This window comes from Cavia porcellus, unplaced genomic scaffold (genome assembly GCF_034190915.1).
Source record: "Cavia porcellus strain 051 isolate PalLab524CR breed Dunkin Hartley unplaced genomic scaffold, mCavPor4.1 scaffold_18, whole genome shotgun sequence".
In the NCBI taxonomy this organism is placed as follows: domain Eukaryota; kingdom Metazoa; phylum Chordata; class Mammalia; order Rodentia; family Caviidae; genus Cavia; species Cavia porcellus.
Window position 1 is genome coordinate 51667981 of NW_026947501.1, and position 15025 is coordinate 51683005.

General features: G+C 41.1%; 1 protein-coding gene across 5 annotated transcripts; it reads right to left on the minus strand.

Annotated features, from left to right (window-relative positions):
- Positions 1-2125: 2125 nt before the first annotated feature.
- Positions 2126-8192, minus strand: Lipt1 (lipoyltransferase 1). 5 transcript variants are annotated; one of them, XM_063229861.1, is made up of 4 exons: positions 7928-8043; positions 7403-7485; positions 5276-5559; positions 2126-3255 (listed from the first exon to the last, which is right to left on the minus strand). In XM_063229861.1, exons 3-4 carry the CDS (start codon positions 5418-5420, stop codon positions 2132-2134), a joined length of 1269 nt encoding a protein of 422 aa, XP_063085931.1. In that variant the 5' UTR covers positions 5421-5559; positions 7403-7485; positions 7928-8043; the 3' UTR covers positions 2126-2131. The 5 variants fall into 5 exon arrangements, with proteins under 5 accessions (XP_063085931.1, XP_023421589.1, XP_003471612.1 ...); XM_023565821.2 differs by lacking the exon at positions 7403-7485 and having other exon boundaries at positions 7928-8053; XM_003471564.5 differs by lacking the exons at positions 5276-5559; positions 7403-7485; positions 7928-8043 and adding an exon at positions 8076-8192.
- Between the last annotated feature and the right edge of the window lie 6833 nt (positions 8193-15025).

The window sequence follows — 15025 nt, forward strand, 5'->3', positions numbered from 1 at the left end:
CTTGAGATCCTCCTTGGACCACCCTTGACCAATGGTGGATTTGGACCTCTTATCACAAATGGCCTCTAATCCCTTCACGCTCTGGGGAGCACTCTTCCCCTACTTAGCGCCCCTCCTGGGGCCCCTAGCTGCCCTGTTGCTTCTCTCTGTGGGTCCTTGTATTTTTCAGAGGATTATGATGCTCATTAATAACTAGATAGATGCATTTATGGCAAAGCCCATTCAGACAGGAGAGCCCATTCAGGTACACTATCACCAGCTGGAGATGGCAGCTCAACAAACCTACTGGGAAGGAATTCCCACGAGTGGCCCATATGACGATGTGGCCTTACCACGCTGAGGCAATGGACAGGCAGCCAGAGATGGGCAACTAGGACATACATGTTACACCACCAGCCGCCTAAGACAGGCACAGAACCAACTGCTGTCCTGCAAGCCCATGACAGGTAAGGCCCGATTGGGTTCATGTAATGAGGTCCATGACCAAAGACAGGTGCTGTCCTCACAGGGCCTGCCATACTCCTGGTTAAATTATACAGAAAGGGAGGAGATGTAGGGAGTGGCACGACAGCCCCATTGCTGCCTCCCCACCTCTCCCTCCTATGGGCACATAATGCGCCTGCCTACATTAACCATAATCCTCTCCTGCTTATGTCACATACCCGGACATGATGATGACCCATCAGAAACCACCCTGTAGTCTCTTCCTGTCCCACCAGCTGTCCTTGGCCCATAAAGGATGTGACCACTTCCTCAATAAACGAGACTTGATTGGACTCCTCAACTTGTCTCCATCTCTCTTTGTCTCCTGCCCTGTTTTATTCATCCCCATTCCCCCTCCAGGTATATACCCCACGGATTGATCTGCGGGTCGGATCAGGCATAAACACAAACAGGAGAGAACAAGCATGGGTACAGTCAGAGGAGGTAGCTTTAAGGAAAGGGGGCATTTCTCCTCTGACTGCGTGAAAAGAGCAATGCTAAAATATAGAACATGGGAGCTGGAAGAGTGCATTTCCAAAGCCTCAACTCTGAACCCATCATAAATCTTACCCTAACCCAATCTGATACCTATGACAAGATATGTTGACAACTATAAATAAGAAACTGGGCAAATCTGCATACATATACATACTGCTTATCATCTCGATTTATGAGGAAGAAACTGGGGGGAATTCCCTGCTCCTGCTGCGGGCCAGCTTTCTATCTTCTGCTTTTTGCTCCTTTAAAAAAAAAAAGGTGACTATGAGGTGGGCATGGTGATACACACTTGTAATCTTCCCAAGAGTAGGGAAGCTGAGGTAGGAGGACTGCTGTGAGTTCAAGTCCAGCCTGGGCTACCCAGTGAGACCCTGTCTCAAAAAGAACTACCACTACCACAAATAAATAAGGTTATGGTAGGTCCAGGGAGAAAAGCAGGTAAGAACACTGGTAAGAGCCAGGTGTGGTGGTGCACACCTACAATCCCAGCAGTTGGGAGGCTGAGACAGAAGGGCAGCCTGGACTATACAGTGAATTCAAAGCCAGCCTGAACTACATAGTGAGAGCCTGTCTGAATCTCAAAAAAAAAAAAAAAAAAAAAAAAAAAAAAAAAAAAAAAAAAAGAGACAAAAAAAGAAAAAAATATCCCTCAAGAATACTAGTAAGAAATTAGTTTACTTTAAATAATTCAGGCTGTCATAGGAAGGGAAATGAAACTAGGAAAGATTAGGGAAGTATCAAGGACTTAGAAAAGTGTAGGGTGTGATTTAGTGGGAGGTTGGGAAGATAAGAAATATAGCTAAAAAAGAGGATTTTAGGATTTAAAATTCAGAGGTAGCAAGAAGCCTAGGTTATAGTCCTTAGAAGTAGGAAAAACAAAAACCTACAACAGACACTAGTGTGTCTAGAACAGAATGCATCTAATAGAGCAAGGAGCTGGAATAGCAATGTGTGCCAGGTGTTAAAGTCCATGAAGAAAGAAGCAACAGTATCCTAGAGGTTGGTAGAAAGTACGGCAAGGCAGGTACCCAACAAACTCAGATTTACTGAGCGGTTACTGACTGAGACTAGGTCTTTTTTGTAAGATACACAGCATTTAAAATTTTTTATTTCTCAATGAAACTGTCAGTATAAAGAAAGTCACTTGGCATCACATTATTCCTTTAATTTTCTCACAGAGAACATTCCATTTACTATGTAGCTCTTGGTCTTCGGGACACGTCCTGAGTAACATATGTGTTATCATGGTGGTTTCAACTGGGCAAAACTTGCTGCCCGTCAGACCTGAATTTAACTTCTCATAGATTTCCAGTGGTAGCCAATGATAAGGTGCTTCGATTCTGCAGATTTCGATTCTTCCATTCTTTATGTCTAGAAACACTTTGATCTCCAGAGGTGTCTGCTCACCTAACACATTAAAGGCAGTGCTGATGCTAAACTTGGGCGTCCTGCCGTATATCCACTCCCAAGTTTGTAGTTCTTTGGCTCTGCTGTTTATCCCAGGAAACAGTGTCTCATCAGTCGGGTTGATGAAGGTGATGTGATGATCAATCTGATGATGAGCAGCATACTCTGCAGCAATGGCATTGATCAGTCCTTCGCAGGTCAGAGTGGGATCTTTTTCCAGAAGGTTCTTTACCATGGCAGGTATGCTCTGAGTGGCATTGCTCTTGATCCCTTGGTACGGGCTCTTCAGCAAAGATGACAAAGAGGTCCTGTCAGTACTACATAACAAGGTACAGTGGTGATAGGCAGTAGTCCTGCCAATCTTCGCAGCTGTTCCTGAGATTTTAAACTGCCCGTCGAGTAACAGGTCAAATCTTTTCGTAGCCTGCACATCCAGCTGGGGTTGGATAGCATTTAGAGCTCTCACTATCAATTTGAGGTTTTCCATTCTATCGTACTTGGTCCTGGTTGTAAAGAAGGTGAGATTGATATTGCCCATGTCATGGTACACGGCTCCTCCTCCGCTTAGCCTCCGAGCCAGTTTCACGCCTCTTTCTCTCATCAGACTCAGGTTACACTCCTGCCAAGGATTCTGGTGTCTCCCGATCACGAGAGAGGGAGTATTCCTCCAAAAGAAAAGAATTGGCTTGCCTTCTAGATTCACATGGTCATGGATCCAGTCTTCTACAGCTAGGTTTTGATAAACATCACTGGAAACAGATTGTAAAATGAGTCCACTCTTTACTGCATTTTTAAAGCCAGCTGCTGGGACCTTGTGAGTACAAAGTAACTGAAAACAATTCTTCATTAAAAATGGGATCAGCATGCCTTGAAAAGTGGAAGACAAACAAATTAATTCAATGAGAAAAGGCAAATTAAATTGTATTTTGTAGCTATTGATAACAGGCTATTTGATCCAGATTTGGGTAAATAGCCAGTTAGATTGTTTTTCTTGCCTTTTAATCTTTAGCAACTCCACAAGAGTGTTCAAAGGAAATAAATGGAGATAAACTTCAAGTAATTTCAGTTAATGTGAAATGATATTTTTGAAACAATAAGCATGCATCAGATAATTACGAAATATATCTCAAAGCCAAACAAAATTTTAATCTGCATGTAATACATAATCATTAAAGAAAAGAAAATAATCCATAATCCCACCCCTTCCAGAGATAACCACATCAATATTTTGGAATGAATAATCCATTTTATTTCTGTGCATGTATATACATTCAGCACGCATTTTCTCCCCAAAAAAGTGTAACTGTACTGTCATTATAGTATTTCATTCTATTTCCTAAAGATAAGGTCTCAGTATTCTGCTCAGGCTGGCTTTGAACTCCTGGGCTCAAGTGATCCTCCTGCCTCAGCCTCCTGAGTAGCTCAGAGTATAGGCAGTGTCATCATTCCAGCTTATTTACAATTCAATCTCTTTTACCTCAGCTTTAATGATTGCAATATTTCATTGTTAATGTGCCAGTCTGCTCAATCTCTTAGTCTCTATTAGCCTATTTCTAGTTTTTCTGTGTTATCAACAATATATTCATGAACATCGCTCCCAAAAGACAGATGACTTTATGAATTAATTATGTCTTTGTCTTAAAAATAATTCCTATTTGACTTTGGGATATATGATTTATCACTAGGATAACTTTTACCTAGGTCAGTATTGAATTAGGATGAACTCTTTTAGATCAGATGGAGAGAAAATCAGAGTATATAGGTTGATACAGAGAGCCTAAGAATAAATTGTTTGGAAAGCTTTACAAATTACACATCAGCAGTGTTAGTGAAATTTAGGTGGCAAAGGTTGAAAATACTATCCATGAAAATGAAGTACTTTGACCACTTAACACCTTTAAGTCATTCCATTTCAATTTTATTTTTTGGCATGCTTCTATTTTCCCTTAGGATAAAGAATTAAGAATAGAGTGGCTTTTTCCTTTTTGTTCTGTTTGGCTTTTTGTGAGGCAGACTCATGTTACATAGGTCAGTCTGGCTTTGAATTTATTATGTAGCCCAGGATGGCTCCTAATTCTTGGCAATCTTTCTGCCTTAGCCTCTTGAGTGTTATTATAGGCACGCACCACCATGCCTAGCTGAGTGGATTTTATTTATTTATTTATTTTTGAGTTCTGGATATGAAACCTGGGGTCCAGGCACTGAACTACCTCCTAGACCTTTTTTTTTTTTTTTTTAAAGACAAGGTCTTGCTAATTTGCTTAGGCTGACCTTAAAACTTTTAATCCTCATGCCTCAGCCTCCCAAAGTGCTGGGACTACAGGTATGTATCAGTATTCCTAACTCAACTGAGTTAAACAGAGTCTATTACTCGGCCAAACTATTTAGCTCAGTAATGCCCTGGAAGTGTAATTCCTAGGTTAAAGAGTCTTTAGATTTTTATCACTATTGACATATTTTATAAATTATATTAAAGAAGAGTTGAGCCAGTTTATACTCTCTCTGTTTAGGAAAGATGTGGAGAGATTTAACAGAAGCAGACTTGAACTTGCATTTGAAATTGGATGGTTTTCCAGGTGGACACTGCTGGCACACGCAAAGGCAGACAGACAGTGGTATCACAGCAACGAATGCTTTGGGGACTCCTTAAGGGACACAGTTGCACTACCAGTGTCCTGGCTCCCCTGAAGCCTACGCCTACACAGTCCTAGGAAGTCCCTACACTCAGACTGCATCTTTGGTTAATTTCTTTGTTTTCAGATCTGTTTGACTGAGTTCCACAAAGCTCTGTATTCATTCGACAAATACTTATGGAGCATGTCGTAGACACAGGTAGTATGGGGACAGGTAAGACAGAAAACAAAATTCATGTACAGTAATATAATACCTTGGCTTGTGAAAGTCTCTGTGGGCAAAGAGTTCAGTTTGAACAGAAGCACTGGGCAAAATTTTGCTTCCTTTTGAAAACTCCACATTGGATGAGGAACATAACCATGGTCATCTCCCCCAGAATCGAGATGAATTAAGACCATAAATCAAGGTACAACTGTCATCTTAAAAACGTCTGGATTCCAAGGGCAGCTGGGATGGATGGACATGAGAAGACGAAGGAGGTAGGCTGTTCCTCCCCTCCCGATAACTTCCACTATCTCTACAATCTAGTGGAAGACACTAAAAAGCAGATACACCAATGATTATATACAGTGTTATAAGTACTGCGATAAAAGCCGTCTCACCCTCTAATGAGTGGAAGTAATGCCAAAGCTCAGACATACCAGGGATACAGAAAGGTATTCCGGTAAGAATCCATGCAAAGAGTTTAATTCCAGGGACAGGAACCAATGAGGGCAGGAACAGGGGCCACAAGCAAGAGGGAGAAAGGGAAAGTATGGGTCAGATTCCCCCTAGGGCAATAAGGAAGGCGCTGAGCTTCAAGCAGCCTGAAGTATGGGTTCATATTAGAGCCACTGGCTAGAGATTTAAGCATGGAGAATCTACAATACTTGGGGCCTGGTGACTGACAGAGAGAGAGAAAAGTCAAGGATTATGTATGTCCTTAAGAGTTTGATGATTATGAACTCAGACCAGAATGCCAGCATTTGAATCTCAACTTTCCTTCCAACAGTTAAATACCTAAAGCAGATTACTGACTTTTCTAGACTGCTTATTTATAATATATGCCTAGTGGCAGGGCTCATCTCATAGGGTCAAGGTTAAATGAGCTAACACAGGTAAGGTCTTACAGGAGTTCCAGGTACAGAGATGATCCTTCCCTCAAGTTAAAGCTCTTACTTTTGTTAGTATATGCAGAATGTAGCAGGATAGCTTACATTTTAAATCCAGCTTGGTGGTACATGTCTCTAATCCCAAAATTTGGGAGGCTGAGGCAAAAGGATCATAAGTTCAACACCAGCCTTAGTTACACATAGAGAGCTTGTCACCAAAAAAAAAAAAAAAAAAAAAAAAAAAAAAAACAGGCTTAGATTTTAATCTTGGCTCTGTCCCTTATCAGTTGACTAACCTTGAGTAAGCTGAATGGTTGAATTAAATGTATTATGCATAAACCGCTTGTATCTATCTGGTCAATGTGAAAAGTGTTGAAATGCTAAATGTTAATACAGGATCCCTCTCTGTGCATTTCTATTTTCCTGTTCATACTGTTCTGGTTATATAATCTCACAAGTACAAGGATTCCTAACCAAGACACACCAAAATGGCATTTTCCTTGATAAATCAGTTGTAGTTCACACTGTACTGTCCACAACCAAGATCATGCTAGGAATTAAGCCAATTCACATATTGATATTACTCATATATCTTAATGGTGCTCAAAATATCTGTGTTATATATAGTGCTAATCAAACACAACAAGGTATTGCATCGTCCTTGGCATTTGGGATTCATCAGTAAGCCAAGTAAATAAAGGTAGTAAGAAAAAAGGAAAAGTAGGGCTTGGAAGAGAGGTTGGAACTATGCATGTGAGTCCCTTTCTTGGTATCTTCCCAAAAGAACGAAAAGCATCATACCACAGTGATACACACATTCCCATGGTCACAGCACAGTCAAGTGTTCTACTTGGAAACAGCCCAAATGCTCTTCAACAGATGAATGAATAAAGTTTTTTTTTTTATACAAGGAGTATTACTTCACCATGAAAAGGATAAACGAGACATTTCTAGGTTTTAAATGGGTGCACCTTAAGGTGAAATAAATCGGACACGCATGTGCAAACACCACATTGTTTCTCTGGTGTAAGAAACTAAACAAGTAAAAAAAATCCGAAATGTCTAACAGATACTGGTAAATAGGAAGAAAATGTTCAAATGGGAAGGGAAACAAAAGAATGGGCAGGAGGTGAGAAAGGGAGGGAAAAAATGGAAACAGCTTTTTGTAAATAGAAGGGGAAGGGCGTGAAGGAAGAGGAGAGGGTTAGGAAAAAAAGAATCAAGATGTATTATGTGCAGACATAAATTCCCTATGATGAAAGTGATCACTAGGCATATCTACAACGTACCAATAAAATTCAAGTATTACTACGAGGACATGGTCTTCATTTCCACATTCCTGGGGACACTCTGCGCTTCCCAACATGCTATTCTACCACCAAAATAATCCCCATTCCATCATCTTTCTAGGCAGGCCCAGCTTTTTTTTTCACCCCCCCCCACCAGTACTAGGAATTGTATCCTGGGGCACTCTGTCACTAAGTCTTACCCTCAAACCTTTCTGAGACAGAGCACTGATGGGGCCTCAAATTTGGAATCTCCATGCCTCGGCCTCCAGACTAGTTAGAACTACAGGTGTGCCTGCCTCCTGCTTCTTCATAAAACCTCATAAAGACTATTTTGCCACCTCCCTGGCAATATCTTATCCGCAATAGCATCGCGGTCACGCGCGTGTTGTTCCCCATCCTTAGCTCTCCGTGAAGGTGCACACCGCTGTTTTAAATTGTTCACCCTCGTACTGGCTCCGGGTCAGCCCTTCCTAAGTGACAAGATCGCGTCCCAGGTGCTGAGGATACAAAGCACAGGGCCTTTACCCCTCACCACGGCGGTCACGAGGTGACCCGCACGTGATTCCCAGGTCCAAGGGCCTCAGTCTCCACCCGCCACACAAACGCGCGCCACGATCTTAGTCGTCCTTCGCCCCGCGGCGCGTCCTAGGGATCTGCTTCCGGTTTCACCCACCTGTTACTTCCGGCCGCGCGGGGCTTGTAGCAGGCTAGTTCTGGGGAAGGTCGCGTGGACCATAAGCAGTAGCAGGCTGCGCACGCAGCCTGTCACGCCCACATTACCCCCCCCCGCCTATGGGCGGAGACTACGGGGCACGCCCCTAGTGGCCCGCCCACTCGCTGCTCCACCCCTGGCTCCGCCCTAGAGGCAAGGGAGGAGGCGTGGCCGAGCGGAGTGTATGCCTCGCCTCGCAGCATCTAGCGCTTTGGAAGGTTTTGGCTGCCCTCCGGGTTTCCCAGTCTTCAGAGCACAAAACCACGTTCGAGGCAGGGACGCAGGCTGCATCAGAATAAAGTACCAATTCCGATGGCGTTCCTTGTGTGATAGTAGAAATAATGGCCGCCCAGTGGCGAAGGTAGGAGAGGACCCAAGGGTAATTACTTTACATTGCTCAAGATTTTGTTAAAACATGTAATAAAGTCTTCTCCACCACCCCCTCTTCTTTCTTTACTTGTATCTCTGCCAGGAGCCTAAAAAGAAAGCCAAAGGAATTTGAGGAGTAAGTTTAAACCTAAAATTCTGGCATAACCATAAGTTCTGGACCTTAATTTAAACAAAAGTATATTATTAGAACTCAGAATAAGTTAGCATACACATACCAAAATGCAACCAAGTACAGTGTGTTGTATAACTCAGATGAGTTCTGCTAGGACAGGTCCCTTCACAGCAAAACTTCACAATCATAAATATGTGCACTGATGCTTAAGATGTGGGTATAGAGGTTGAGGGTTATGGATGTACGACCACATTTCAGTGGGATAATGCTCTTTATTCAGCTATCTATGTAGTTAACCAATCTTTAGGAGAGAATTCCAACTAAGGTCATCAAACACTTGTAACTGAAAGTTTCTTGTATAGTAAGGTACATTAACATGCTCATGTGATAGTTTGAGGTTTATGATTTCCCACAAGTGAATCTTTTTATCTACCTGATCCTCAAATAGTGCTTGCACATGGTAGGTACTCAATAAATGTATTTGAAAAAAAATGAGAATATCAGTAAGACCTATAGTACTCTTGAAGAACACCGTGTAAAATAACAACCCTAGTTATGTTCCTACCATCTTGTTTTGAAGGTCTATATCATCATTGTTTTGGGCTCTTTCCTATCATTATTTGTCTTTTTTGTTTCCTGTTTTCCTAGTAATTTGGTTTTGGTTTGTTTTTCAATAAATGTATTTGAAAAAATGAGAGTATCAGTAAGACCTATATGTATATGGTACCATATACATTCTTTTTACCATGATCAGCATAAAAAGTTTGGATAGAAATGCACCCCAAAGGACGGTATATCAAATTTATCCCTACTGCAGCAATGTTCAGACGTGGGGCTTCTGGGAAGTGACTGGATCATAGGTGTTCTAATATCATCCATGGATTAATCCACTGCTTCAGAATCGGAGAGATGATTAAGATGTGGTAGAACTGTAAAAGGTGGGGCCTAGCTGGAAGTAGGCCACTGGGGCCATTACTCAGAGGAAGACCTTGCCTCCTGCCCCACCCCTCATTCTTGGCTGCCACGTCCTTCTGCCATGATGTTACTGCCTCACCACAGGCCTACAGCCGTGAAGTCAGCCCACCTTGGACTGAAACTTCTGAAACTGTGAGCCTAAATGAACCTTTCCTCCTTCAAGTTACAATTCTTAGGTATTTTGTCACAGCCACAGAAAGCTAATACAATCAGTGAAAAGCACAAGACAGTATTTCTACAACTTGGTAACATGTAAGAAAAGACTTACATACCTCTAAAATAGGACAATGCATACCCTCTTTCAAAATAAATTCCTAATAAAATTAAGTGGTAGAAACGGTGGTCCTACAGAAACATATATAAACTTTATTTAGATTTATCATATGAAACTTATGAAAACAAACATGCAAAAACCAGTATCTCATTTATACTGCATGTATGGGCTTTTTATTACTTTAGACAGAAAATTCTTCTAATCCATTTTATTCTTTCATATTTTTATTATTTTCTTTTCTTTGGCATCAGGAATCAAACTCAGAACCTTGCACTTGCCAGGCAAGGCATTTGTGCTGTTGAGCTATAACTGTAGCTATTTTTACTATTTTCATTTCAATTCAGTCCCTCTTGACAGTTTATAATTGGTTATGTTTCAATTAGTTATATTTAAAAACATTCTTGTAAGGCTTAATATTTCTCTTAAATCAGATCATTCACCTACAAATGAGAAAGGTATATGTTATGACTTATGTCCAGGTGTCCCCCCAAAGCCTCATATAGTTATAGATGGGCCCTTTCCAAAGGTGGCTGGATCTATAATGTGTGATGCTAGGATTAAGGGTGTGTGATCACTAAATCAGTCCACTGATTGATCGGGCACCACCCAAACCCAGTAGCCTGATCCCAGTAGCCCAGATACAATATAAAACAGGAAGAAAGGTGCTGTTAAGATCCCTTGCTTGCTTGCTTTTGCTGACTTCTAAGCCATGAAGTGCTTCTCCTCTGCAATGCCTCTCTGCACTGTGTTGGAGACAGCTGATTGCAGATTGAAACCTCTACACACTGAGCTAAATAAACCTTTTCCCCTTTAACTTGGGTGTTAGGTATTTTGTCTCAGCAATGAGAAAAGTAACCAAGACAGTGTATTAAGGTAAGGATCGCACGGACATGATATAAAACTATGGAAATGCACTTTTAAGTTATAATAGGATGCAAGGTGCCATCTAAGTGGAAGGCAGAAACAGAAAATGTTGCAAGTTTGACCAAATAAACTATGAAATAACAAGAAAGTTTAACAGAGTGGACTAGGAAAATGTTTTAGGATTCTAAGTGAATCTGCTCAGCTGCCTTACATGCCTAATGCAATGATGATCATCACTGTTATAGGTAGTCTTTTAATTCCCTGACACTAATCTTGCACATGCTAAAATCTAGCTCCAAGGTACTATAAATACCATTTAAAAACATCATCAAAAAATCTGATCAGAGCCCTTGTAACTCAAAACCTTGTAATAGCTCTTAGCTTGTGGAAATGCCCCAGGATAATATCCTTTATTTCCCTTATCTTTCTGGGTTTCTCTTTTATCACATTATCTCCATATATTCTATATTTTCAGCTCTCAAACTATGGAACTTTCTGCAATACTTTATGCCTCCTCTTTTTTTGTTCTACTATTTCTTTTGGCCAAATCTTTAGGCCAAATACTTTGCTTGCCTTCTGACATTTGAAAATCCTCTTCATTTAGAAGGATTTAACTCAAATGCTACACCACTCATCTAATTGACTAACAGTTAAATATCTAAACTTCTGAACACTGGGGATGTTCAGACATATTTATATAATACAAGACATATTTATATAATAATATAAAAGAATACCTGTTGAGCTATTACGATAAATCAGAGCTATATAACAATGAAAAATCGTAACATTAAGTCAACAAGGTAGCTGCAAACTGTATTACTGATTGTTAAAATTATGCAAAACAGTACTGCATAGAATTGTAACATGGAGGTGCTTGGGGGAGTGGCAAGAGGCTCATGCGGGACACAACAGAAAGGGGTAGAGCTGAAAAAGAACTTAAGTCACTTAAATAACCATTTATTTCTCCACCTGTGTGGGAAGTACAGAAAACGTTTTTTCCCTTTTTTCTAACAGTTTGCTATTCTACTTTTAAAAAGCATTTATAAGGGTCGCTGAGTTCTTGAAGACACTGCAAACCTGCCACAAACTATGAATTTAAAATTGCATCCATCTCCTAACTCCCCTTTGTTTCTTGTATTGTCAGTATGCACGCTCTACTGCAGGAGGCCTTAAAGGCAGGAATTCCAGAACCCTGTTTTCGGTGTATTACAACGTGATCCTCTTACCCAGAGATCACTCGGTCCCCTCCAGTCCTAAAAGGATGCAACTAGGATTTAAGGAGCCCATGCCTCACGCGACCCTAGACTATCTTTCCTCATCTCCCATGGCTGCCCTCATTGTCCACTGTGACTTCAATTCGCCCCTTCTGCAAAACCAGAACTTGTCTACCCACAATCAACCGTGGAAAGTCTCGCCTTAGCGAACTCCCGTCTACTCCCTTCAGTGGCCGCCTTTCTTCCTTCCCGACCCCACTTCCGGCCTGACATGGATAGCCACACCTCCCCCTGGAAGGGACTGGTAGCGACATTCTACGCATGCGCGAATCCAGGGCGGTAAGTGGATACGCTTTTAAACGCCTCGGTCCGCAAAGTTCTCGCGATGTTTCCTACTGCCGCAGGATTTACTTCAACAAATTGGCGGTAACCGGGTCCCAGTGGCTCTGGCATTCGCACTGGGAAGACTGCAGGGAGCGCTCTGGTATCCACGCTGGAAAGACTGTGGGTAGCTGGTGCAGGGACTGCCGGCCTCCTGCACCCGAGTACTGGCAGGCCTCGTCCCGCCGCCGGCTGCGCGCCCCCCGAGGCGTGCATGGCCTGTGTAGGAGCTCAGTACAAGATACCATTAGCCGGGTTTACTGAGAGCACTGAATTATCTTTAAAAGTCACTCTGGCTGGGGATTTAGCTCAGCGGCATAAGCGCCTGCCTTGCAAGCAGGCAGTCGTGAGTTCGATCCCTGGTACCGATAAAAACGAAAAAAGACAAAAAAAAAAAAAAAAAAAATTCAAAAAATAAAAGTCACTCTAGTCCAGTATGCCAGTCATTGCAGTTAAGTGCATCTCGGTTTAACATTCAACAATCTTGTTGATTTAAAATCTTATTTTAATTTTTAAAAAGACCCAAAAAGGTTAAGTTACAGAAGCGTGAATTTCAGCTCGGAGACTTGCCGCAACTTGGTCCACATTGCTTTTCTTCAAGCAAGTAATTTCATTACGGGGGAAACTGCTTGCCTAGATTTTTAAATTTTGTTCTACATCTCTCCAGGCTGTATTTGGTGAAGAGGAACAGCTTCCAGTGCTCTGCATCTTACCTGGCATACATGAACTCTGGGAAATGAATTTTTCCTTCAGCAAGAAGGCCTACTGCCACAGCACCACAAAGATATCTGAGCTTCTCTGTGTCGTAATTCATGACTGGCACAGCACACAGGATGAAAGATTACTGAGTCAATGTCCAGTTCAAACTCCAAGACCGCCCAGAGGGACTGTCCTTATCAGGGACCTCTCATTGTGAAAGAGTCTCATAAAAACAGCTCTGAGCTTTCTTTATGAATAAAAAGCTTTTGTGGCTTTTTATTGATAGAAGGACAGGGGAAGGTCGGAGTGGTCTGTTACATGGCTGACCTTAGGGCCAATCTAAGTGATAAATTGGAGTATGGGGAGGAGAGGACCAAAGCATTTATTCCTTCATGGCAATGTGTTTTGCTCTTACTTAAACTTGGTGGCCCTGTGGGCTATCTTTGTGTCTAACCATGCATTCCAAGAGACTGGGCGTGTGACTCTGGAAGTCCATAGTCTCTGATACCATTTCATATATACCTCTGGCCAACACCCTCTCGTATCTAGATGAGAATTTTCAAGGACACTGGCTTGGAGTTGATTTTCATTACAATATAATTTTCTTTTATTTTTTCCCCCAGACAGAGCCTCACTATATAGTCCCGGGTGGCTTTGAACTCACTACTGTAGGTAGCTCAGGCTAGCTAGCCTCAGACTCAAGCCATCCCCCTGCCTCAGCTTCCCAAGTACTGGGTTTACAAGTGTGGGCCACTACATCCAGCTTACACTAATAAATTTTTAGTGATTTGGTAACTAGCCCAGTGGTTGTATACCTGCCTAGCAGGCATGAAGCTTGGGTTGTATCTTCAGCACTGGGGGAAAAAAATGTGAACATATCTGTAATCCCAGCTACTTCAGAGGCTCAAGAGGTTTGCAGGTTCAAGGCCAGTTCAAGTGAGTCAGCAGAACCCTGTCTCAAAATTTAAAAACTCAAAATATAGCATATGGTAAACAGCCCCCAAATTTGATAAGCTGTACCATAATACGTGAATGACTATGGCAGGGGACGGAACCTAGTGTGGAGTGTTTTTCTAGAATACACAAACCTCCAGGTTCAGTTCCCAGTTTTTAAAAAAAAAAATTTTAGTTTCAATATTTTGAAGAGTCAGGTTATTGCTTGCTTGGGACAAAGCTTTAACCAATGTACTATGGAAGTCTGTATATATGAATAAAAAATGAAGCAAGCAACATAATTTGAGAATGTTTATTATTTCCATTTCACTGAATATGAAAAGGTAATAAAAATGAGTAACATTTCAAGTATTTTGACTTTATTCTTTTTTTTAAAGAAGTGGTAAGTTAAGGTCTCATTTGTTTTATTAATAGAACTTTTTTTGAGACAAAGTCATGCTATGTCAACTTATTCTTAAAGGTATTCTGGAAATTATGTCCATTTTTATCACTTATAGTAGGCATATATATTAAAATTTTTCTAGATTCATAAACCATTAAGGTTTATCTACCGTAGACAAAATACAGCTAAGATTTTTTAAAAATGCAAAAATATTTATGTTGTATGAAGTTAACTTTAAATATTTTTATAGTATAAGATAGTATTATAGTTAGAAGTTAATTGTCTTAGTATAGTAGTACCTGCCACCAGCCTGAACTACATACAAAGATCATGTCTCAAAGTGCAAACAAGAAAGTAACAACAAAACAACCCCATAATTTACTAGGTAATGCCAGCTGTCATTTAAAAAAAGAAAAAAAAAAAAAAGACCCGAGTTTCAGATAAATATATTTAAATTAGTGCTGTCCTTTTTTTGTTTGTTTGTTTGTTTGTTGTTGTTGTTTGAGACAGGGTCTTACTGCATATTCTAGGCTGACCTTGAACTTACTGTGTAGCCCATGCTGGCCTTGAACTCGCAGTGATACTTCTGCCTCAGCCTCCTAAGTGCTAGGATTTCATGCATGTTACACTAAAGGTTTCAGTGGTTTATCACTCGTAAATGTT